This window comes from Panthera pardus, unplaced genomic scaffold, assembly GCF_024362965.1.
Source record: "Panthera pardus isolate Hobbes unplaced genomic scaffold, ASM2436296v1 HiC_scaffold_6, whole genome shotgun sequence".
Classification (NCBI taxonomy): Eukaryota; Metazoa; Chordata; class Mammalia; order Carnivora; family Felidae; genus Panthera; species Panthera pardus.
In genome coordinates, this window is record NW_026526991.1 from 104,686,848 (window position 1) to 104,710,927 (window position 24,080).

The following is a 24,080-nucleotide window of genomic DNA, read 5'->3' on the forward strand; positions in this document are numbered from 1 at the left end:
AAAGAGGGGACTACTGTATTCTTTTTTTCTAACTAAAAATAGCTCTAGACTACAAAATTCTGTCAATTTAGAAATCAGGATAAACTGGACCAAAGCACTCTGTTATTCCAAGAAATTAATGATTATTTTTGGGAAGTTATGCCTTAGAGGAGCTTCTGATATTTATCTAAAATATGTTATATGAAGAGCTGTGGTGATTTTTTGGCCATTTGTTTCAGATGTATTATTTTTCTAATAGAAGTCATAGTCTCTGTCGGAGATTTAAAAATGTTCATTCCTGTTGTTCACAATACTCTATCATTTCATTGAGGCAGAGTGTCATATAATAATAGCACAATCCTTGGATTAAATTTTAAGCAGTTACTGGGGCACATGGATGGCTCAGTTGGTTGAGTGTCTGACTTTGGCTCAGGTCATGATCTAATGGTTTGTGGGTTCAAGCCCCACTTCAGGCTCTGTGCTGACAGCTCAGAGCCTGGAGCTGCTTCAGATTCTGTGTCTCACTCTCTCTCTGCCCCTCCCCTGCTTGCGCTCTGTCTCTGTCTCTCTCAAAAATAAACATTAAACAAAAAAAAACAATTAAAAAAAATTTAAGCAGTTACTTTTCCAGTCTTTCCAGATCACCTGAATGTCAGAGTGAAAAGTGGTAGACTACTGAGTGTTGGTATAACATTTGGAATATCAGAAGTCGGAGATCATTTTGGAGAATGTCATGAGGCAGAATTCCCAAATAGAAATTCTCCTAATGTCTTACAACTGAGGTCTTCCCGCTAAATTCAGTATGTCTTTTTTTTTTTTTTTTGGTTGATCATTATAAATGTCTATGGGATGTATAGGTTTGCTCAGTTTATCATCTGTATGAATATGCTGGAGAAACAGTAGCATAGTTTCTTAGCCTGTTGCTTCTTTCTTCTCCCAAGGAATTTGGCAAGAATTTTTGTAAAGTAAAGCTAGCTTGAATGTAGCCTAAAGTAGGGATTTATTTCAGTGGAGAAAATTACTGTGTAGCTTTCTAGGCTACCAGTCAGACCATCATTTTATTTCTATTTTGTAGATAAATGGGTGCAAGCAGAGCTGAAATTATAACATTAATGGTTATAATTTCTATATTGTCAAAATAATTGCCATGCCAGATTTAATCAAATTGTAAATGCTAAAGTATATGTGAGGCTATTAGCTGTAGTCAACACCTGTTTCTCCTAACCTGAATGAATTGGTGATGAATGTCCAAAAAAGGAGGAACAGTTGTACCTAGCAATCAGTTTCATTGTTGAATTTAACTTCTGATACTACCCTCACTCAGGCTTTAACTGGGTTTTTTGACTTTCAGATGTAAAGAAGGAAAATAGAATTGATAATAAGCTCTAGAGAATTACTAGCATTTTGACACATCTTTTCATTAAAGATTTTGAAGTTCAACAACTGTTAAGAATCTTTAAAATGTGATGCTGAAAGTTAAATGCATTTAAAAAAATCCTATTCCTGAATTAAAATATCTGATAGTCTTATTATAAATGTATTCTTGGTAAGAAAAAAGCAGTGGTTTTCAAAAGTTTGAAGATTACCAGAATTGAAAATTCACTACTTGCTAAGCCTAATAGGAAAACTAGAAATTATGAAATAAACAGTTGATGTGTTTGCACTGAAAAAAAAAAAAAATCTCTATGATAGTCACCATAAAATTTGTTAGAAGAAAAATGACGGACTTGGAAATATATTTGTAACATACACAGTAGGCAAAAGGTTATTTTCCTAAGTGGATTAGGAAAATTAAAAAATGGGCAAAGAACAAGGACAGATGAGTAACAAAGGAAGGAATACAAAGTGCCAGTAGATATGTGAATAGGTATTTAGCTGTGCTTATAATCAAAGAAATGCCAGAAAAAGAAAATACCTACAGTTTTCAAATATATGGGGAAGTGGCGACTCCCAGATATTGTTTGGTGGAAGTTTAAATGTGTCAGACCCTTTTAGAGATAATTTTTAATATATAATCAAAATTACAATTGCATATCCTCCAATTCAGCAATTCCCCTTTGAGAATTTATTCCCAGTAAAAATTTGGATACATGTACAAAGATATACATATGAAGGTGCCTGTTGTAATAGTGAAAACAGAACCAACCTAAATATTTATCAATAGTCATAAATAATTTAATATCCATAAATTGGAATTTTATGGCAGGTATCATTTTTCCTCATTTTCTTTATTACTGTAAAATACATCTTTTATCTACCATCTTAGCTACTCTTCAAGTGTATCGTTCATTGGCATAAAGTACATTATGTTGTGCAAACATTGCCACCATCCATCTCCAGAACTCTTTTCATCCTGTAAAACTATACCTGTTAGTGACTTCCCATCCCTCCCCAACCCCTGCTTTTTCCAGGCTTTGGCAGCCACTGTTGTTCTTTCTGCTTCATATGTTTGACTAATCTAGATACCTCGTGTTAAGTGGAATCATATAATAGTTGTCTATTGTGGTTTAGTTAGCATTATCCTCAAGTTTCATCCATGTTGTAGCATGTCAGAATTTCATTCTTTTTTAAGTTTGAAAAGTATTGTAAGCACTTTTAAAAATTTGTTTTTTATTTTATTTTTATATTATTTTTAAATTTTATCTATTTCTGAAAGAGAGAGTGCAAGCAGGGTAGGGGCAGAGAGAGAGAGGGAGACCCAGAATCTGGAGCAGGCTCTAGGCTCCGAGCTGTCAGCAGAGAGCCTGATGTGGGATGCAAACCCAAGAACTGTGAGAACATGACCTGAGCTTAACCAACTGAGCCACCCAGCCGCCCTTTTTAAATTGAAAAATATTTTTTTTTAATGTTTTTTTATTTTTGAGAGAGAGACCGAGTGCAGGCAGGGGAGGGGCAGAGACAGAGGGAGACACAGAATATGAAGCAGGCTCTGGGCTCCTGTCAGCACAGAGCCTGATGCAGGGCTTGAACCCATGAACTGGGTGATCATGACCTGAGCCAAAGTTGAATGCTTAACTGACTGAACCACTCAGGTACCCCTAAATTTAATTTTTGAGTGGGGTAGCACATCTATTTTGTTCAAATTTAAGAGGAAGGTTGGGAGGAGGGAAGATGGGAAGTGATTGCTAATAGGCCTGGGATTTCACTAAGGGGTGATGGAAGTGTTCTAGAATTAGATATGTGTGTTTGATGTACAACTTTTAATATGTTGAAAACTGAATTATACACTTAAAACAGGTGAACTTTATTATATGTGAGTTATATTTCAATAAAGCTGTTACTAAGAAGATTTCAATGTCAGTTATACTTCAGTTAAAAATTTCTGGAGGAATAAAAAAATTTCAAGAGGAATAGAATAAATTTCTAGTAAAGTGTTCTTATAAGTTGTCCTTCAGCTATTCTAGTTTTACTTTTTAAAAAATTATTTCTTGTGTAACTTTCCAGAAATATTTTTATTTCTTAAGAATATTTTATTTTTTACTTACAGTAGATAGTAAATATTATTCCCTTTCTTTAACAAAAGTGGTAGTAAATTGAGCACGGTTTTCTGTACCCAAGCAATTATCTCTGAAATCTGTTTCTCTTATTTTTAGGTAAAAAGGTGGTTTTTGTTGTTGTTGTTTTTTTAATTACAAAAGGATTACATGGTTAGTTAGTACAAAAAAGTATGAAGAAAAAATGTAAAAGCTATTCATACCCAGAGATAGTCGTTGGTAATTAATTGCTTGTATCCTTTTAGACTTTACTCTAGATGTATATACACTTTTAAAAATTAGATTGAGATCATCCTATACTTAGTCTTGTGTGGTCTGCTTTTTTACACTTAAAACAGTATATTGTGGCGATAGATTTAAATCACTAAATACCAATGTACATTGTTGTTGTTATTTTTTTTAACGTTTATTTATTTTTGAGAGACAGAGCATGAACAGGAGAGGGGCAGGGAGAGAGGGAGATACAGAATCAGAAGCAGGCTCCAGGCTCTGAGCTATCAGCACAGAGCCTGATGCAGGGCTTGAACCACGAACTGTGAGATTGTGACCTGAGCCAAAGTTGGATACTTAACCGACTGAGCCATCCAGGTGCGCCTACATTGTTATTTTTTTATGGATGTATAGTATTAAATTATGTGGACATTTCTCATTTACTGTAACTCATCACCTATTAATATCTATTTAGGTTGTTTCTAATTTTGTCACTATTATAAATAAGAATAAGTATCTTTGTACATACATCTTTGTATCCTTGCCAGATCATTTATTTGAGATATTTACTGTACTGCTATTTTGTAGTCTGCCAGAATTTTTCAACAATGTATGTTTTATAATCTGCAAAGATTTCCATGATATTATTAAAATCTCTGTGAAAAAATTGTGCAGGTATATAAATCCTTATTTTAAATATGAGGAATCTGAAATGCAGAAAGTGGCATTGTATCCAAAATTGCATAGCAGTTAGTGTGAGAGCTGGAACTAAAAGTCATGTCTTCTGATTGTGGGTTAGTGTTCTTTCCACTATGGCATACTGCCAGTCTTTAAACCTTTAATACAAAGAGTGATTTTTGTTGTTGTTGTTTCTTCATTTCTAAAAATATGAATCTTGTGAATACTTTTAGATTCTTTGTCTAACGTGCTGGAAATTTTCCATTCAGATTAAAGGTTCATATACCTTCATTAGGTGTACAGGCTAAAGATATGCCGTCTCAAACATTTTGTAATTTAACTGCATTGACATCTTTGTTTAATTACTCACCTATATTATTATCCTTCCCTGTATGAAAAGCTCACATGGTGAGGTATTTCCCCATCCCCCTGGTTTTTTTTTTTAAGTTTTTAAAAAAAATTTATTTATTTTGATAGGGGTGGGGGGAGGGTGGCAGAAGAGTGTGAGCAGGGGAGGGGCAGAGAGAGAGAATCCCAAGGAGGCTCTGTGCTGTCAGTGCTGAGCCTGACACTAGGCTTGAACTCACAAACTGTGAGATCAAGACCTGAGCAGAGATAGAGTCAGAGCTTAACCAACTGAGCCACCCAGGCACTCCTTCTCCTCCCCTTATGAAAGCTTCAAGTTATGTTATTTTCTTCGGGTAGCACTAGTTTCTGTGGGCTGGGAAAATTCCTTTGATTTCAATGACAGGTCCATCATTTACTGTGTGATCTTGGGCAAGTTACTTAAATCTCTAGATTTAAAAAGACCTGACAGACTTTGGCTCAGGTCATGATCTCGCAGTTCTTAAGTTTGAGTCCCATATCAGGCTCTGTGCTGACAACTTGGAGACAGGAGTTTGTAGATTCTGTGTCTCCTTCTCTCTCTCTGCCCCTCCCCTGCTGGCTTGCATGCTCTCTCATTCTCTCTCTCTCTCAAAAATAAACAGTAGTGGGTGCCTGGGTGGCTCAGTAGGTTGGGTGTCTGACTTCGGCTCAGGTCATGATCTCACATCTCGTGAGTCCAAGCCCCATGTCGGGCACTGTGCTGACAACTCAGAGCCTGGAGCCTGCGTCTGATTCTGTTGTCTCCCTCTCTGTCTGATCCTCCCCCACTTGCACTCTTTCTTGCTCTCAAAAATAAACAAACATTAAAAAATATTAAAAAAAATAAACAGCAAAAAATCTCCAAGACTAGTGTCATCATCAGTAAGAATAATAATAATAGTAAAAAAGTAGTAAAAAAATTAATAGTACACATGTCATGAAGATTAAATGAATCAACACATAAAAAGTGTGTGGCATGTAGATGCTACTCATTAAATGTTAGTATTATTTAATGTGTAAACTTACTTAAAAAGTCATTTTGTGTTTTGATATCCTTTGTATTATTTGGTGAAACTTTTGTATGATGTGTTTGTATTCCTGTAGATTTCCCCTTTCTCCTCCCCTCCCTTTTAGTTCTGTGAATATTTCTGTTAATTTCGAACAATGCCTTTATTTTGTCATGGGTTATGCAAAGTGAAGTTCTGCCATACTTCTCTTGTTTCCTTTTGGGAGTAATAGAGGCTAAATTATTGACATTTTATAGATTATCTCAATCATATTTTAAGACAGTGTAAAATTACATGAATTCTAATTTGTTAAATTCAAGTTCTGAGAGCCCTGGTAGCTACTTTCTGACTTTCCCAGTCTGCTTTATTTTTTCTTCTTGAGGAGGGAAGCTGACTTGGGGTTTTCTGTTTTGTCTTGGTTCTAGCACATGCAAATGACAATCCAGGCTCTCCAGGATGAATTGCGGATCCAGAGGGACCTGAACCAGCTGTTTCAGCAAGATAGTAGCAGTAGGACTGGTGAACCTTTCGTGGCAGAGCTGACAGAGGAGAACTTTCAGAGGTTACATGCTGAGCATGAGCGGCAGGCCAAAGAGCTGTTTCTTCTTCGAAAGACTTTGGAGGAAATGGAGTTGCGTATTGAGACTCAGAAGCAAACCCTAAATGCTCGGGATGAATCCATCAAGAAACTTCTGGAGATGTTGCAGAGCAAAGGACTTTCTGCTAAGGCTACTGAAGAAGATCATGAGAGAACAAGACGACTGGCAGAGGCAGAGATGCACGTCCACCACCTAGAAAGCCTTTTGGAGCAGAAGGAAAAAGAGAACAGTATGTTGAGAGAGGTGAGTGCTTTTTCAGTTGTCTTGACTTACTGATTGTCTCTCCCACCCCGCATTAGTCAGCATCTTGACTTAGATAAATTTACATACTCCATTGAGTTAGCCTGAAGGGAATTTCTTCTTTGATATTTAAGTGCTTCACTGATTTCTGATTTGCTCTCTTGTATGAGATGGCATTGACTAGTATGTATACTGGCTTGATAAATTTCTGGGTCTTTCTGCCCCCCCCCCCCCCCCCATCTGGTTTCTGTAGACACATTTTATTGCTAGAGGGACACAGAATTTTCTTAGTTTGTTACTCATCTCTTGATTTGTTCATAGAGACACACACAGCAAAAACAGAATCAGATTACCTAATTATTGTTTAATTTCAGAATATTATTAAGAGAAAAAGTGTTTACTTCAGTTTAGATGTGCTTATATAGTCCTTGGTAGTAGTAATGGATGTTTGCTCTGTGGTTGCCATAGAAACTTGCCTTGCTCTAAAAGATATGTAATAAAAATCATTTGCTGCCATGGAGGCACAGTGAGAAAGAATGATATAGAGCACACTGTCAGTTATTTTTTATAGAGGAAACTCAGATTTAAGCTGGCCACTGTGACTGTTGATAACCTTTCACTTTTCTAGGTAATGATTCATTTTAAGAAAACATAAATGAAAAATACATCTTCCTTTGAATTAAAAAAAATCGACAGCTGTAATTCTCTATATGTGGCCAGAGACTTCAGATAACTTTCCCATTTGGATACGGAAAAAAAATCACAGAATTGTGTTACTGTCAGTCTGAATGAAGTATGAGGAAAGGAATTAAAGCATGGAATATTCCCAAAGCAGCAAAATAGTAACTGTAAAAGGATACTTCTATATTTGTAGTTCTATAACTTCTCCTTTTGTAAGGAATATGAAATATTTACAGTGAGGACATTTTATTTTTGATAAAGAGGAAATTCAGTGTTTTTTAAAAACATGATTTTATTACATAGTAAATTCATGGTAGCTTATTGTAGTAAAATTAGCAAAAACTTAAAATCCCAGGTATCATTACCTGCTGATAACTGTTATGCATATGTTTCCAGTCATTTTTATTATGTATACATTCCTTCTGCATTAAAAAAATTATTTATTTATTGTGAGAGAGGGGCAGAGAGAAAGAGAGAACCCTAAACAGACCTCTTGCTGCCAGCACAGAGCCTGATGCAGGGCTTGATCTCACAACCGTGAGATCATGACCTGAGCCCAAATCAAGAGTTGGATGCTTTACTGACTGAGCCACCCAGCTCGCTACCCTTCTGTATTTCTTTCTCTTAAAAAAGATAGAATACTGTACATTAGTATTGTCTAATAGAAGTTTCTGTGATGATGGAAATGTTCTGTATCTGCTTTGTTCATTATGGTAGCCACTAGTCACATATGGTTATGGAGCTCTTGAATTGTGGCTAGTGTGACTGAGGAACTGACTTAAATTTTATTTCACTATAACTAATCTGGAATTAAATTTAATTAAATTTAAATTTAAGTATCTATGTGCAGCTTGTGGCTACTGTGTTAGTGTAGTATGCATAATGTAATGTCACATGCTTTTCTTGATAATGTATTTGACCATCTTTTGTCAGGTATATGTAGAGTTTTGTAATTTCAGATGAATTTATAACGTTTGATTGAATATTGAAAATTTAGACCACTATTAATTTTTCAGTAGTATAAAACTGCTGTGCTGAATATCCTTAACCATATATCTCTGTACATTAATTTTTTTCTTTAGGATAAATTCCTAGAAATGAATTTGCTTGAAAGGTGTGTACATTTTTGAAACTGAATAATCTCATCTTCCGGAGTGATTGGACCAGTTTATCTTCCCAGCGGTGTATATAACATGTTGTTAGGATTAATCAGCAGCTATGTACATTTTAGGCTCTTCAAATTATCAGACTGTAATATTTTAGGAAATTTTCAGTCAACTGGTATGTTACAGGCACATCCTGAGTTTGTTTCAATTTACATTAAAGACTTTATATTTTAATGAGATTACTTAGAGCCTGGCCATAGACTTTTGTTAGAGAAGTTGTAATAATCTCACACAGCATGCAACCTGAAATGTTTCCCAGCATCATGAATTTTGAGTGTTATGTTTTTACTGCTTCTGTTCTGAATGTTTCAACCTATGCCCATTTATTTATTTGAAAGCATTTTAAATTGAAGTATAGTTGACACAGAACATTACATTAATTTTAAGTGTACAGTATAGTGATTTGACACCTCTGTACATTGTGCTGTACTCACTACAGGTATAGCTACCATCTGTCACCATACAATGCTAGAACAGTACCAGGGACTATATTTCTTGTGCTCTCCTTTTATCCCTGTGACTTCTTCATTCTGTATCTCCCACTCCTCTTTACCCATTTTGCCTATCCTTCAACCCATCTCCCCTCTTGCAACCATCAGTTTGTCCTCTGTAGACTCTTTCTGCTTTTTGTTAATTTATTTTGTGTTTTAGATTCCACATATAAGTGAAATATATGGTATTTGTCTCTTTCACTTATTTCACTTAGCATAATACCCTCTAAGTCCATCCATGTTATCGTAAGTGGCTAGATTGCATTCTTTTTTATTATGCCTATTTACTTTTGAGTTTTGGAGTTAATAAATTGTGAACAGTTAAGGAGTGTGAAAAGCTACATTGTTACTCTGGCAGAGAACAGAGATGTGGTGAATTTGAAACAGTGGTAGAAAAAAACATGAATATAAGACTGATTTTTCAACTAACAAGCTCTACAATATCAAGTCCCACTTACGTACATAGTGTGGAAGAAATATAGGTAGGCCTTATCAATCATACCAACACACAATTCTAGTTGCTGTTAGTAACATAGCATCATCTTACAGGAAAACACAGTCATACAAATTAAATTTCTTAAGAGCAGGTGGAAATGATTGTTTCAGAAACAAATGTCTAGAATTCTAGTTCTCTTTTCTGTTTCTCCTATTTACCTTCAAGACTTAGACCAAATTTTAGTTCTTTGAACTTTTCCTTGTGTAGCTGTATACTTAAATGTAGATGAACCAATCCTATGATAGTATATTTATATTTACCTGTATGTTTCTTCATTGTTTGCTTCATTTTTTGCATCAAAGATACATTTTTTAAATATTTTATTTATTTTATATATATATATATATATATTTTTTTAAATATTTTTATTTATTTTTGAGAGAGAGAGAGACAGAGCATGATGGGGGGAAGGGCAGATAGAGAGAGGGAGACACAGAATCTGAACCAAGCTCCAGGCTCCAGGCTCCAACCTGTCAGCACAGAGCCTGATCCTGGGCTCAAACTCATGAACTGTGAGATCATGACCTGAGCTGAAGTCAGACACTTAACTGAGCCACCCAGGTGCCCTTAAAGATTTTATTTTTAAGTAATCTTTATACCCAACATAGGGTTCGAACCCACAATCTGGAGATAAACAGTTGCATGCTCCCCTGACTGAGCAAGCCAGGCGCCCTCAAAGATACATGTTTTTAAAAAAATCTTTATTTTACCAGTGTTTATCAAATACACAGTGGGTACTCAAGAAATGTTCGTTGAGTAAGTTGAAATGTAGGCCAAAAAATTTAAACCTAGAACTTACAGAAAGAAGGATAGCATTTCAAGTTTTTTTTCCCCAGTGAAACCACTGGGTTCTCAAATCTGATGAAGTTTGGAAAACAAGTTAAACTCAAAACTAATTTTACTTATGAGTTTAGTTATACATATTATAAATAAAATATTAGCAGATAGAATCAGCATTATGATAAAAGGATAATACTCTGACCAAAAGGAGGTTATTCCAGCAATGCCAGAATGGCTTAATTTATCATACACAGTTACAATTTGTATTAGATAAAAGGAAAAGAGAATCTTGTGGTATTTGATGGCTGTCTGAAATATATTAGATAAAATGTTACAGAATTTTGATTGAAAATGAAACAAAATGAACTAAAAATAAGAATTGAATACTTTTAAATAAGATTTAAATAAATAATAACATAATAAATGTATATAATAACCACATTTCAAACTAATAGCCAGCATCAGGCTTACTGTGCCATATTAGAAATGCCCACTGAAGTTAGAAAGAGGTCAGGGGCACCTGAGTGGTTCAGTCAGTTAAGTGTCCAACTTCTGCTCAGGTCATGATCTTGCGGTTCGTGAGTTTGAGCCCCGTGTCAGGCTCTGTGCTGACAGCTCAGAGCCTGGAGCCTGATTTGGATTCTGTGCCTCCCTCTCTCTCTCTGCCCCTTCCCCACTCATGCTCTGTCTCTCTCTGTCTCTCAGAAGTGAATAAACATTAAAAAAAATTTTTTTTAGAAAGAGGTCAAAGATGGTTGGGTTCATCAGTATTTAACATTATTCTGGGTGTGTTACATGGTACAATTAGGTAAGGAAATGTAATAAATAATATCAGTAATGGTAATGGAGAGGAAAAGGCTAATTTTTCATTATAGTGTAGATGGGAACATCAATATAAAGATGTCACCTTACCCCAGATCTGTAAATTTAATGTAATCCTACTGGGAATGATTTTCAAACATGCCTTAATGATGTTGTAGTTTATTTGCAGAAGAACAGTGTAGGAACACTTGCTTAAGCAGATCATGATACACATATTTTATTTTTATTTATTTTTAATTTTATTTTATTTTTTAATTTTTTAATGTTTATTTTTGAGAGAGAGAGAGAGAGAACAAGAGCAGGCAGGGGAGGGGCAGAGAGAGAGGGAGACACAGAAACTGAAGCAGGCTCTAGGCTCCCACCTGTCAGCCCAGCCCCACGCAGGGCTTGATCCCATGAGCCATGAGATCATGACCTGAGCTGAAGTTGGGTGCTTAACTGACTGAGCCACCCAGGTGCCCCTTTATTTTTTATTAAAAAAATTTTTTTTAATGTTTATTTTTGAGAGAGAGCGAGAGAAAGCAAGTGAGTCGGGGAGGGGCAGAGAGAGAGGGAAACATAGAATCTGAAGCAGGCTCCAGGCTCTGAGCTGTCAGCACAGAGCCCGATGTGGGGCTTGAATCCATGAACTGTGAGATCATGACCTGAGCCGAAGTTGGATGCCCAACTGAGCCACCCAGATGCCCCATGATACACGTATTTTAAACCCAGTGATCTTAAAATGTACTGGCACAACAGTGGATAGCTGGATCAATGAAACAAAATAGAAACCAGAAATAATACGGTTTTAAAAATCTTATTTTGTTTTAGAGAGAGAGAGAGAGAGAGAGCAGGGGAGCAGGGCAGGAGAGAGACTGAGTATCACAAGCAGGCTCCACACTCAGCACAGAGCCCAAAGCAGGCTCGATTCCAAAACCCCAGGACCACAACCTGAGCCAAAAATCAAGAGTCAGACACTCAACTGACTGAGCCACCCAGGCACCCCGGAAATAATACAGTTTTAAGTATATGATGGATGTTTTAAATAGTGGCCATCCATTTGGAAAACAGTTACATAGTTACATCAAATTCTAGATGAAATAAAGAGCTACTTTATAAAAAATAAAAACTAGAAGAAAATGTAAGTAAAAAGCTTTTAATATAATTTTGAGAGAGGAAAGAATCTTTCACTGCCGTAGGAAGAACCTTAAAGAATTAAATTTGTGGGGGCGCCTGGGTGGCTCAGTTGGTTGAGTGTCCGTTTCTTGATTTCAGCTCAGGTCATCATCCCAGGGTCGTGGGATCAAGCCCTACTTTGGGCTCCATGCTGAGTGTGGAGACTGCTTAAGATTCTTTCTCTCCCTTTCTCCTTCTCCCTCTTTGCCTGCCCCCCACTCATGCATGCTCTCTCTCTTTCTAAAAAAAAAAAAAAATAAAAGAATTAAATTCGTGTATGTTAGAAAATACAGTTAACAAAAAGTTAAAATGATGATTTGGGGTAAAGTTTTCTAATGTATGGCTAACCTGATACATAAAGATTGTTTCTAAAACAAGAGACTACTGGCACCACTTTTCCTTTTTTATTTATTCAACAAATAACTATTGAGCCTTTGATATGTATTTGATCCTAGGATGGGCATGGGTATACATTTTTTTATGTCAGACCACATGGTCTCTGCCCTCCTAGAACTTAAAAATCTAGTGGGAGACAGTAAACTGATAATTATGGGATGTAACTACATGATTGGGTGGAGTCTAATTTTGTTGGGGAGGGGATTTCTGTAAATAGGATAAGCTCGTATGAGGAGGTGCCCCTGAGGTAAGGAGATTTGAGGAAAGACAAGGAGAAAGTCATGCTGAACATTTGGATAAAACTGTTGCATGAATAAAGGTTAAAAGTTGCGAAAGGCCTGATGGGAAGGAATTTTGAAGGAGCAACAAGGAGGCTAGAGGGCAAAAGCAAATTGTATAAGGTGAAGGCTGGCATCAGATGACAGGGTGAAGAGGTATCCAAGGACAAATCCATTCCTTTCATTCTTCAGATATTTACTGGCACTAAGCATGTACAAAGCACTAGGGAAATAGTGAACAAAACATGCCCTTTGGGAGATAAAGCACTTGCCTTCATGATCCTTGCAGGTAATGCAACAGTTATATTCAAAGTGCAAGAAAAATCCATTCCAGTATTTAACCAAGGGAATGTTAAGATCAGGTTTGCTTTTTACAATTTACTCTGGTCATGTTGAAAATAAATAGGGGAGGGAGAGTCAAGAGTGGACAAGGAAGTCTAATAACAGCTCTAATCTAGGGTAGGTGAGTGGTGACTTGAAATGACTTTTGCACATTATCGCACTAGTAGATCAAGGGAATCAAAAAGAATTGTGAGTTGGCAATACCAGCATATCCATAGGTTTTGTCATTTATTGGATTTTGTGTTCATCTTTAAAGAAAAAGAGTATTTCATCAATCCTAAGACTCACAGTTTTTCTTACTTTAGCAATATGGCATTGAGTTAAATTTTATCCTTGGCAGTATCTTACAGTCTGTCAACAAGGCAGTAGTGGTACTGATTTGTTTGCCTGTGCATTCAGTCATAGCTGCTCAGTTTGTTACCACTGTAGTTGAGGGTGTGAGCTTTGTTGGTATTTCTCATGTTAACTTTAATTGTTCAGTATGTCATCAGTAATATCATGTGATGAATCAGCATTGACACCAGAGTTGCTGGCATGGGGAAAGTTACGAAAACAGTTCAAAATGGCATATAGTTAAAATATGGTTAAATAAGTAAAAGAGAACTCTAAGTTCTACTTTATAGTCAGTATAAAATAAAAATTCTGGATGATAAAGCTTTGTGTAATTATTTATTTGGAGGCATTTCCCCCCTTTCTTTCCAGTACATAAAACAATAGTATATATTATAATCAGTGGCATCTTAGATTTGATGAAATACTGTAACATTAAAATAGCATTCCAGTAGCATTTGTGATTAGTTTTCTATTTTGTTTATAAAAATTATTCTGTAGATAACAGATAAATAATTCCATCAAAGAAAAGCCAAAGAAGACAATAATAAATTTAAATTAAGCATTGTGTTTTCTTTATGCTAAACTACATTGTTGTGGGACTACTTATTGTTAGATTTTATATTGTTTACTGTAGTACCTTTCCTTTAATTGGTAGAATAGTGAAGACATATGGTGGACAAACATTGAACTACAGTCAAGACTTGGCTTGGTCTGTGCTTGGGGTTTGGGCATACAGAGTGTTAAAGAGCTTTACAGGTAATTCTGTTATACACCATAGTTTGAAAACCCAGTTTTGGTTCTCAGTCTGTTGGCAGAACACACCTAAGCTGACTATGGACTTTTTCGGATCTGCATACCAAACATTATCTGTTGGCCAACTAAACACATTGTTTATATACCTATATGTGCTCTCAATTTTAAAAGTGTAAATGCTATTGTGGTAAATAAAATATAAATTTGTTTTAAAACATTAATACATTCATGCTGGTTTTTATCTCTTTAATATTTCAGTCAACAAACCTTGTTAGTATAACTTCTATCATGTTGGGGTTTACAGAAATGTTTGAGGTTAAAAGTATTAATATTTGACTAGGTTCCAGCATAGGAATTCTGAATCTAACTAGTGTATCTGAGGGATGCCTGTTATCATTAGCAGTTGTAAGGTATAAGCAGAGGAGATTGAGAGAAAATGTGTCATTTGTGCCCTATTTCTATTTTGACAAGAAGATGATGTTTTCTCAGAATAAAGCCATTACTAGAGGTGGTAAAAGGGTTAAAGTACAATGGTGTCTGAGAGATACAGAAAACAGTGAGGATTCTTTCCGTTTATTCTCCCCTTCTTCTTTATTTCTGTCTCCTCTGTGTTTTGAGTACACTAAAGCCAGAACTTGTATGGAGGATTGAATCTGTAAAGGGGCCTCACAAGTAATCTGGAGCTTCTACCCTTGAACCAAGGGTGCTGGAGGCTAAAACCTGAAACTTGAAAAAAGAAATTTCAGACATAAGTACTACTTGTCAGTCACAAATACTTCTTTCTCTCAGTTGTGTAAGTAAAAGTTGACTTTTTAAAAGAAACTGCCAAAGAGAGAAAAATACGAAGATTTATTCCTAACTTGCTTGTTTTCTAACTCTAGGTTAGTTATTATTCTGGTAAATTAATGAGAGAAAATGAACATATTTTCTGTTGTTTACCACAGTTGACAGTGTAACAGGATCCAGATAATTCTACCTGTACTTTAATTGTTTTTGGATGAGAAATTTCAGGCCAATGGAGTGAAATAGAGTGAGCAAATAGAATATTCTAGTTCTTGTATTTATTTGAATAGTACATTCATTTCTATTTCCAGTCTCTTTATTAACAGTGCATGAGTCAGAGGCTTGATGTACTCAGTTGGAAAGGGGAGTTTATCAGCTCACTGACTGCAAGATGTGTTCATAATGAGTTTTAATGTGCAGGCCTCTGAATGGAAATTTGTTACGAATGATAGGTTTTCAAATGTCTTAATAGGAAAGCTTTATGCCTGTGGATGGTTTAAAATGCAGCCTAGTTCCTTAGCAAAGGAGGATTTTTTGTTCAAATGGATTTCTATTTTCTTTATGTTTTGCATATGTGGTTGCTAGGATTTAAAGTAAAATTGTTATAATTTAACTTTATAAAACATTTGGAAATTGACCTTATTTGGAATTAGGTAATAAGAAAGAAGTCAGATAAAATTAATTTGTTCAGTATCTGAATTGTGAGGTATCAAGGAAATGCAGTTTTAATATTTTCAAGTAGATATAGAAACACCAAATGAGAAATGTATAGGTTATAGGATTTTATTAATCGATGAAGATTATTTACAATTAGTAGGATTCATTTTATTTTTCTATATGTACACTCATTTTATTGAATAAATATTACTAAATATCTGCTGTGTGTCCAGTTGGTCATCTTATTTACAGTGTGGAGAATAGGTTAAATGTGTACAAACTCGAGGCTCATAGGAAGCCGGTGGATTTGTTGTTTTAGTGTAGGTGAGAAATTATTATGGCTTAAACTAACGTGTTGAGATTTTGTCCTGCATTAGTGTGTTCTGGATTTTACTGTCTTCCTTAAATGAAGTGTTGTGGATTAACTTGATCTTTATAGGACTTGCTTTTAAATTCTGTTAGAGCTGATCTAGATAGCCTTTCCTATAGAGGCCTTAATTTCTATATAGAGAATTTTGAAGATCTGGGAAGAATGAAAGGAGAGACTGGTGTTTGGCTTGAGCTACTGGGAGAGCAGTGCTGTTTAGTGAGATGGAGAAGACTTACCTCTCATCACACTCATCAGATGATTGCGACTTCTAAGACTTGGACTTTCTGGTGTCTCTGTTAAATGCCTCTGATGTTTTCTTTATTTTGGCCCTTTGGAACTAAAATTTCCTTAGCCTCATGTGAGTTCAGGTAGTTGCTCAATTCATAGCTCTCTGGGTAGTTGTTCTATCCTTAGTAGTTGTTGTTTGACGTTGTGGAGTCTTGCCCTGTGCGTACATACTTAGTATTTGGCCAAATACTCAAGGGGACCCCTGTCAAATTAGATACTGCTGCTTTTATGGCTAGCTTCCTTCTCTGTGATACTCTGCTCTGCACATTTTCACTGTCTTTAGGAGTCTTATCCATTGATCTGTCTTCTGAGCTCTGTATGACTGCTCTTTTCTGTTTGGCTTTCTCTCCTTGCATCATATTCTGAAGAGCTGGTTTGGGCCATCACATTTGTTTCTATTCTTTCAAGGATCATAGATCAGTGTGCCTTTTTCCAGTGTCTGAAAACAGTTATTTCATGCATTTTATCTAATTTTAAAATAGTTTAAAATGAGTACAACAGGAGGGTCAGTCTTCTATTCATTTTGGTCAGATCATGTTGATTTTGTAGAGAATGAGAAGTGAATGGGAAACTCGTTGAAAGATTCAAAGCAGACTAAACTCCCATGGTTTGTTGATGCTTTATCAAGACTACTCTGGTGCTCTCTTGAGAGTGGAGAGAGGAAATGGAAGGAAATGAACAGCTGTTGTAGTAATGTGGGGTTAAACTGAGCTGGAAATGGAGTACAATGGAATAATTCAAGAAATATTTTGAAGATGGAGCAATCACTGCCTGCTACTGAATTTTGAACATCTGGGAAGAATGAAAGGAGACACTGGTGTTTGGCTTGAGCTACTGGAGGGTAGTGATGTTTAGTGAGATGGAGAAGACTTACCTCTCGTCACACTCATCAGATGAAGAGCTAGATTAAGGAAGGTAAAATTAAGTTTTGTTACAGATAATAAAAGTTAAATTATCTACTAGACCTCTAAATAGAGATGTCAAATGGACAGTTGGATAAAGGAGTCTTGAAATCAGAGCAGAGGACAGGCCTGGGAATTCACTAGCATTTCAATTGAATTTTAAGCAGTGTAGAAGATTAGAGAGTTTCGATGGAAAAGAGAAGAGAGTTTAGGGACTGGTCACCTGATCACTATAGTATTTAGGGGTCTAATTTTGAAGGAGGAACCTGTAAGAGAAATAGAGGAGCCCTTGGAGAAAAAGAAAAATAGGAGAGTGTGGTGTCATAATAGTCAAGAGAAAATGTGTATATAGGAGGGAGTGGCCCCACTGCTTTGAATGCCTCTGAGAGTTCTAGGAAGATGAGGACAGAAAGGGGTCCACTAGATTTGGCACCCTGGAATTCATTAGTGATATGGATGAATTGTTTGGGGAGGTCGAGAAAGAATTAATTAAAATAATTAAATTAAAGTAACAGTCTTCCATTGTGTTACTAAGGAGATCAACTTTGGGAGACTGTTGCTGTAATCCAGGCTAGAGATGATGGTTCCATAATCTCTAGGAGCGCTGAAGAGTCTGGGTTCAGAAGTTATATAGCCAAAAAATAGCCTCAAATCCATCATGTTCCTTTATTGGTTTAGTCTAGACAGTGGTGCTCCTGGTGCAGGACACAAACACGGTAGCTTGTTTGGCTGACACCACTGACACTGCTCCCTACCCTTGGAATCTCTGCCATTCCTGAGACTGGGAACTTGAGGTGGCTGTTGCCTCTGCCACTCATTGACAGAGTTGTCTCTATTCATGTCCCTGCTTCTGTTACAAGATTCTGATTCAAAGTAAGTGATGTATGTGTCTCATTGGGGAGATTAGGTCTTGTGTCTGGGCTTTAACTGCAGGAAAGGCTGGGGAAAAAAGTAGGTGGCATTTTTAACTTCTTTTGCAGAAGGACTCTTGGCTTAAAATGTAGAATCCCCAAATGTAGAAGGGAGATTAGATACCATGGCAAGAAAAAGTGATAAGTGTCCACTACAAGAATAGAAAACTATATTTTCCAGTGCATCCATGGAAAGGTAATACAGTTGACTTTTGAATAATGAGGAGGTTGGGAGCTGACCCCTATGTAGTTGAAAATCTGTGTAGAATGTCTGACTCCCCCAAAACTTAACTACTAATAATCTACTACTGACTGTAAGTCTTACTGATAACATAAGTGGGTGATTTACACACATTCTGTGTGTTATATGTTATTTACTGTATTCTTATAATAAATGAGCTAGAGAAAGGAAAATGTCATTAAAAAATCCTAAGAGAAAAACATTTGCAGTATTTTACTGTATTTATTAAAAAAATAAGTGGATCATTACAGTTCAAACCCTTGTTGTTCAGAGATCAACTGTAGTCGAATCTGTGGGACTGGGGAAGGGCTTCCTTGTATGATTGGTGTGCACATTGTTCAACCAAACAAAAGCTTCCTGCTGATGGAGCAGATGTGGCCTAAAACTCAACCAGTGCTTCATGGTGAGGTTGCATCTACCCCAGAGGGGTTGCTATTGTCTAATTCATTTCAAGTTTCTCTGTGGGCTAGTGGAGTCCCTGGATTGGGGCAATAGAATTGAGAAGAGTTCCAAGGATGGAACTTAGAAAATGTCTGTGCTTAGGATAGGAGAAAGGGCAGAGAATAAGCATTTAGAGCTAGGATAATTCATTAATGGAAGGCAGTTAGAAATCTTAAAGATGTTCTCCCTTAACTCTCTCTGTTTTCATTTAAAAAAGTCAGCTACTACATGGAGTTCAGAAAAGATGTGGATGGACAACAGCTCTTAGATTTAGAAATAAGGAGATCCTTTTTTGATACTTTAGAGAGAGTGCTCCAATACAGGGATGAAGATGAATACTAGCTGATAATTTATTCATTTATTCAGTCTTTCCTTCATCTAGCCAAAGAGGAATGGATGTGGGGGAGAAATCATTTTTAATGATTGCTTACATGTCAGACAGTGTCTGGAATACAAAAGGCAATTTTGCCCTGAAGGAGTGTACAGGCTGGTATGTTAGAGAAGAAGATCATTCCAAATAGAGTGTACTAAGTGTTAGAGGAGGGCTGTGTAGAAGTAAGAGGAGGTGTACATAATTCAGCACATGAGAAGATTCCCTCTTTAGCTAATTCTTGAAAGTTTGGTAGCCATTCATTATTCATTCATTCATCATTCATTCTTTAAATGTCTCTTAAGCACTTACTGATGTACCAGCTATTGTCCTAGGCACTTTGGATTCAACAGTGAATGAAACAAAGACCCTGGCCCTCTATGTTCTTATAGAGGCACATAACGTACGTTAGAGGGTACATGCTATGGGACAAGAAAAAGTTGAGTAAAGTAGAGGGAAAAGGACATATGGGTTCTTTTTTGTGCATTTTAAGTTTTCAAATAAGGTACATTACACTAACATTAAACATTAATTTTATAATGAAAAATTTCAAGCTTACACAAAAGTAATGAGAATGGCATAATGAATCTCCATATGCCTATCACTCAGATATACCAGTTACCAAAATTTTGCCACACTTGCTTCATGTGTCCTATTTTTGCTTTTTCTTCTTTTTTTACCAAAGATTTAAAAAAAATTCCTGACACGATGTAATTTACCTCTACACACTGTAGTACGCATCTCTAAAACATAGGGACATTTTCTTGTATAACTACAATATGATTATCACAACTCATAAACCTACTAATACAGAAGAGGCATTTGAGTCAAGACTTGAAGGACACAAAGTCCTCTCTATGAGCTCAGGAAAGAGAGTTTAGGCAGTGGGAACATCTGGTGTAAAGGTCCTAAGGAACAGGACAATGCCTAGCATATTTGAGAAACAGCAAGGAGTCCTGTGTGGCTGAAGCATGGTGACTGAGGGAAGAGTGGTAAGAGATAAGGTTTTGTAGGCCACTGTGAGGGGACTTTGACTCTGCTGTGAGTCAGAGAGCCGTGACAGTTTTGAGTAGAGGACAAAATTAATTTTGTCAAAATTAATTAATTTGACAAAATTAAATTTATATTTAAAAAGGTCATTCTGGGGGTGCCTGGGTGGCTCAGTCGGTTAAGCGTCTGACTTCGGCTCAGGTCACGATCTCACAGTTCGTGAGTTCGAGCCCCACGTTGGGCTCTGTGCTGACAGCTCAGAGCCTGGAGCCTGTTTCAGATTCTGTGTCTCCCTCTCTCTGACCCTCCCCCATTCATGCTCTGTCTCTCTCTGTCTCAAAAATAAATAAACGTTAAAAAAAAAAAATAAAAAGGTGACTCTGGATGCTCTGTTGAGAATAGAATGTAGGGGAGAAAGATAAAGAGAGGGGGGCCTAATTAGGAGCTTGTCGTTGGATTAGAAGATATATTTTTGTTAGTGGCTCGCTCCAAATGGTCATAGTGGAAATGACAAGGAGTGCTTGCATTTCAGATATGTTTTGAAGCTAGAGTTAAATGGATTTCCTGATTGACTGACTTGAAAGAGAAAGGAAGGCATTAAGAAGATTCAGGTTTTTCACTTGAGTAAGTGGAAGGATGGAACAGCTTTTGGATCACCTCCAAGAGTTTACTCTTGGACCTGGAGAGTTTGAGGTGTTTGTCACACATGTGGATCGAATACCTTGTTGAATATTTAAGGCTGGAGTTAGGGAGAAAAGTAGCAGAAAGCATGGTCAGAAAGGGTGGTATGTATTAATAGTGGTTTGCACTATACTTTCAGCAGCCAGCTGGTGTGAATGTGGATGTTAAGAAGATACTGGTGTTTAAACTGGTGTTTAAACTGTTTATAATTTAGAACTTTTATCAGTTCTTTCTGTCAGTCTTTCAGAAAGAGGTAACTCAGTGAAGTGTGCAGTTCTGTTTTCTTTTTCTCAAACCATTCTTTCTGGTCAGGCAAGAATGAATAAATTAGGTGAAAGGTGCAATTAAAGTATTATACATTCCTTTTGTTATGGTTAAGTATGGTTCAGATGGAAAGTATTCATCTGTGTATTCTTGGGTCACTAGAAGTTGTCCCAGAGTATTTTGAAAATGTTGACTGATTAACTCAGAGACATTCACAAAATCTGACAGGAAATAGCCTGAGGTGGTCCAATAACTTTGCTGTAACCCTTGAAGGCCATGAATGTGATACTACTACCATCAGTTCCTTTCTTCCTGATTCTGAACTCACTAAAATTTAGATTAAAAAGAATAGCTATGTTTTTATGACATTTTATAAATTTAAATATGAACTACTTAGGAAACTTGTCCAACAGCCTTATCTTCTTTTTTCTTCCCAGTTGTTGCCCTATTGGAGAGAGATTTTCATCATAGGTAGCCAGGTTGTTACTCTGGTGTGTATGTTATGGAAAGGATGTGGTTAACACAAATGCTAAAAGCTACTAAAAGCAGCTTTGTGCAATGCAGACTGATTGTGACTACCTTTATTTCTCCTTTGAAAAAAGACTATTTCTAATCTTCCTTTTGGATTGTTTGGAGTTCTGATTTGTATATCTTAGAGTCATGTGGAGGATTGATACACCAATCTTGGGTTGTGGTGTAGTTTTCATCTGTTGTTCTAATGTCATCTCTGTGACTAAATTTAAATAACTAGGTGTTCGAGATGGGGACTCTTTGTGCCTGTGTATTTGACCCACATACCTCCCTAGCCTTCTCTGATCTGCTGGGAAAGGTCTGGTAGACAGGGATCAAAGTGTCACACGGGACTGGGGTTATCATCTGTTTTACTCAATTATTCCCTCTTCCCTGTCCTTCCCTACCCTCCCCATGAGCAAAAATAAGAGTGAAAAGGAGACACTTACTCTCTTTTGCTTCTCTTGTATAGGAGATGCATCGGAGATTTGAGAATGCTCCTGATTCTGCCAAAACAAAAGCTCTGCAAACTGTTATTGAAATGAAGGTAAGAGTCTCCAAAGAAGCTTATGAGTCAGTTTACACTTTGAAGTGATTACATACTTTCATGTGTGAGTTTTAGAAAGTGGTATGTAACAATATTTTGCTTATTTTGTAGATTTAAGAAGAAATAGTAAGACAATGAAAAGACACTTTAAAAGAACTTTGGTTTTATTCCCTTTTAGTTATAGATTATAAGTCAGATGGGACCAAAAAGTTGTCCAGAATTCCTTTAAATCGGCTGTGTTTAAGCCTTTTGATCTCAGGACCCTTTTATTCTTTTAAAATGACAAGCTCATTCATTTATTTTTAGAAAATGTCTGCCTAACATTAACTCTAGTAACCATAGTTTGTCAATTGTTCTTTCATGTAAAAATGATGTTCCATGAAAAAACTACCTAATTCAGCTTGCAATTCAAAGAGGCACACAAGTGCTATTCTAAGGAACTACTATCATACTTCAATGTGCAGAAATGCCTAGCTCCTTCCCATTTCATCACACAGAATATTAAAAAGATGTGTTCCTAAGGTTTGAGATTAATTAAAAGTAATAATTTTTACTGCTTCATTAAGGACATTCTCAAAAGAAGCAGTCTTTTTAAAAAAATTTTTAAGTAGGCTCCACACCCAGCATGGAGTGCAATGTGGAGCTTGAACTCATGACCCTGAGATCAAGACCTGAGCTGAGATCAAGAGTTGGACGCCTAACTGACTGAGCCACCCAGGCATCCCCCAAAGGAAGTAGTCTTTTAAAATTTTTATTTCTTGAGGCTCCTGGCTAGCTCAGTTGGTGGAGCATGCGACTCTTGACCTTGAGGTCGTGAGATACCTCGAGGTCATGAGTTTAAGCCCTACATTTGGCCTAGAGCTTACTTAAAAAAAAAAAAACAAAAAACAAAAAACTTTTTTTAATAAATTTTTTTTTTCTGTGAGTACCCGATACTGAAGAGTGCAGTCACTGCTAGCGTGGTTTGGTGCTATTGCCTGTTGTCTTAAGACACAAGCAGTTTTTTCCCACCATTGCTTTTATACCTGAAGTGCAAATGGTAACATAGTGGAGAGGGCAAATCAAATCATGGTATTATTATGAAAATAGTTTTGACTATGCCGACTTCTTGAAAAGGTCTGGGGGGACCCAGAACATAGAACATGGACCATGCTTTGTAAACCTCTGCTTTAAGTTAATGAATAGGTAGAAATCTTTAGGCTTTATGTTAGGTTGATTAAGAGCTTGTCTTCTTAAATTCCTTGGATTCAAAATTTGGCTTTACTTGAATCAGTTGTATGACAATAGAGCAAGTAATTCCTAACCTCTCTATGCCTCAATTTCTTTATGGCTAGAAGGCGATAGTAATAGTATGTATCCCATAGGTTGTTTTGAGGTTTAAATTAATTATAGCAAGTAAAACACTTTGAATACTACCTGGCATATAGTAAACTGTTAGCTGCTGCTCCTGTTACTATTTTTATGAAAAACATATTCTTTTTTTTTTAAACAACATACTCTTTCTTACAAAAGCTGAAAGACTTATAGGTAAGTCTTAGCTGCTTCATATTCCCTAAATCTTAGCTTCTTCCTATTCCCTAAAAAGTTTGACACTGTTTTTGTTTTGTGGGCCTTTATTCAATAGTTGTTGGTATGACAAGAATATTTAGTTATTAGTATATAGTTTTATGTAGAGAGATGCTTAAGTACGGCTGTAAGAATTTCTCTCTGAATTTAAATGATTTCATTCTAAAATTTTGTTTATTTGTGTGTATTTTTATTTCCAGTGGGGAAAGATTTACCAAACAAATTCTGAATTAGTGGAATTCTGGGTTCTTTGTAGTTAGGCAATTAGTAAGTAGTCTTGAACATAATCTTGT

General features: G+C 36.3%; 1 protein-coding gene across 13 annotated transcripts in view; it reads left to right on the forward strand.

The window, feature by feature from the left end:
- ERC1 (ELKS/RAB6-interacting/CAST family member 1) overlaps positions 1-24,080 on the forward strand; it is a 516,510-nt gene that overhangs the window by 88,788 nt on the left and 403,642 nt on the right. For all 13 annotated transcript variants that reach the window (XM_019464949.2, XM_019464947.2, XM_019464955.2 and 10 more), the window contains exons 3-4: positions 6,160-6,576; positions 22,147-22,221. In XM_019464949.2, the coding sequence (XP_019320494.1) occupies positions 6,160-6,576; positions 22,147-22,221 (492 nt within the window). The remainder of the gene's footprint in view (positions 1-6,159; positions 6,577-22,146; positions 22,222-24,080) is intronic.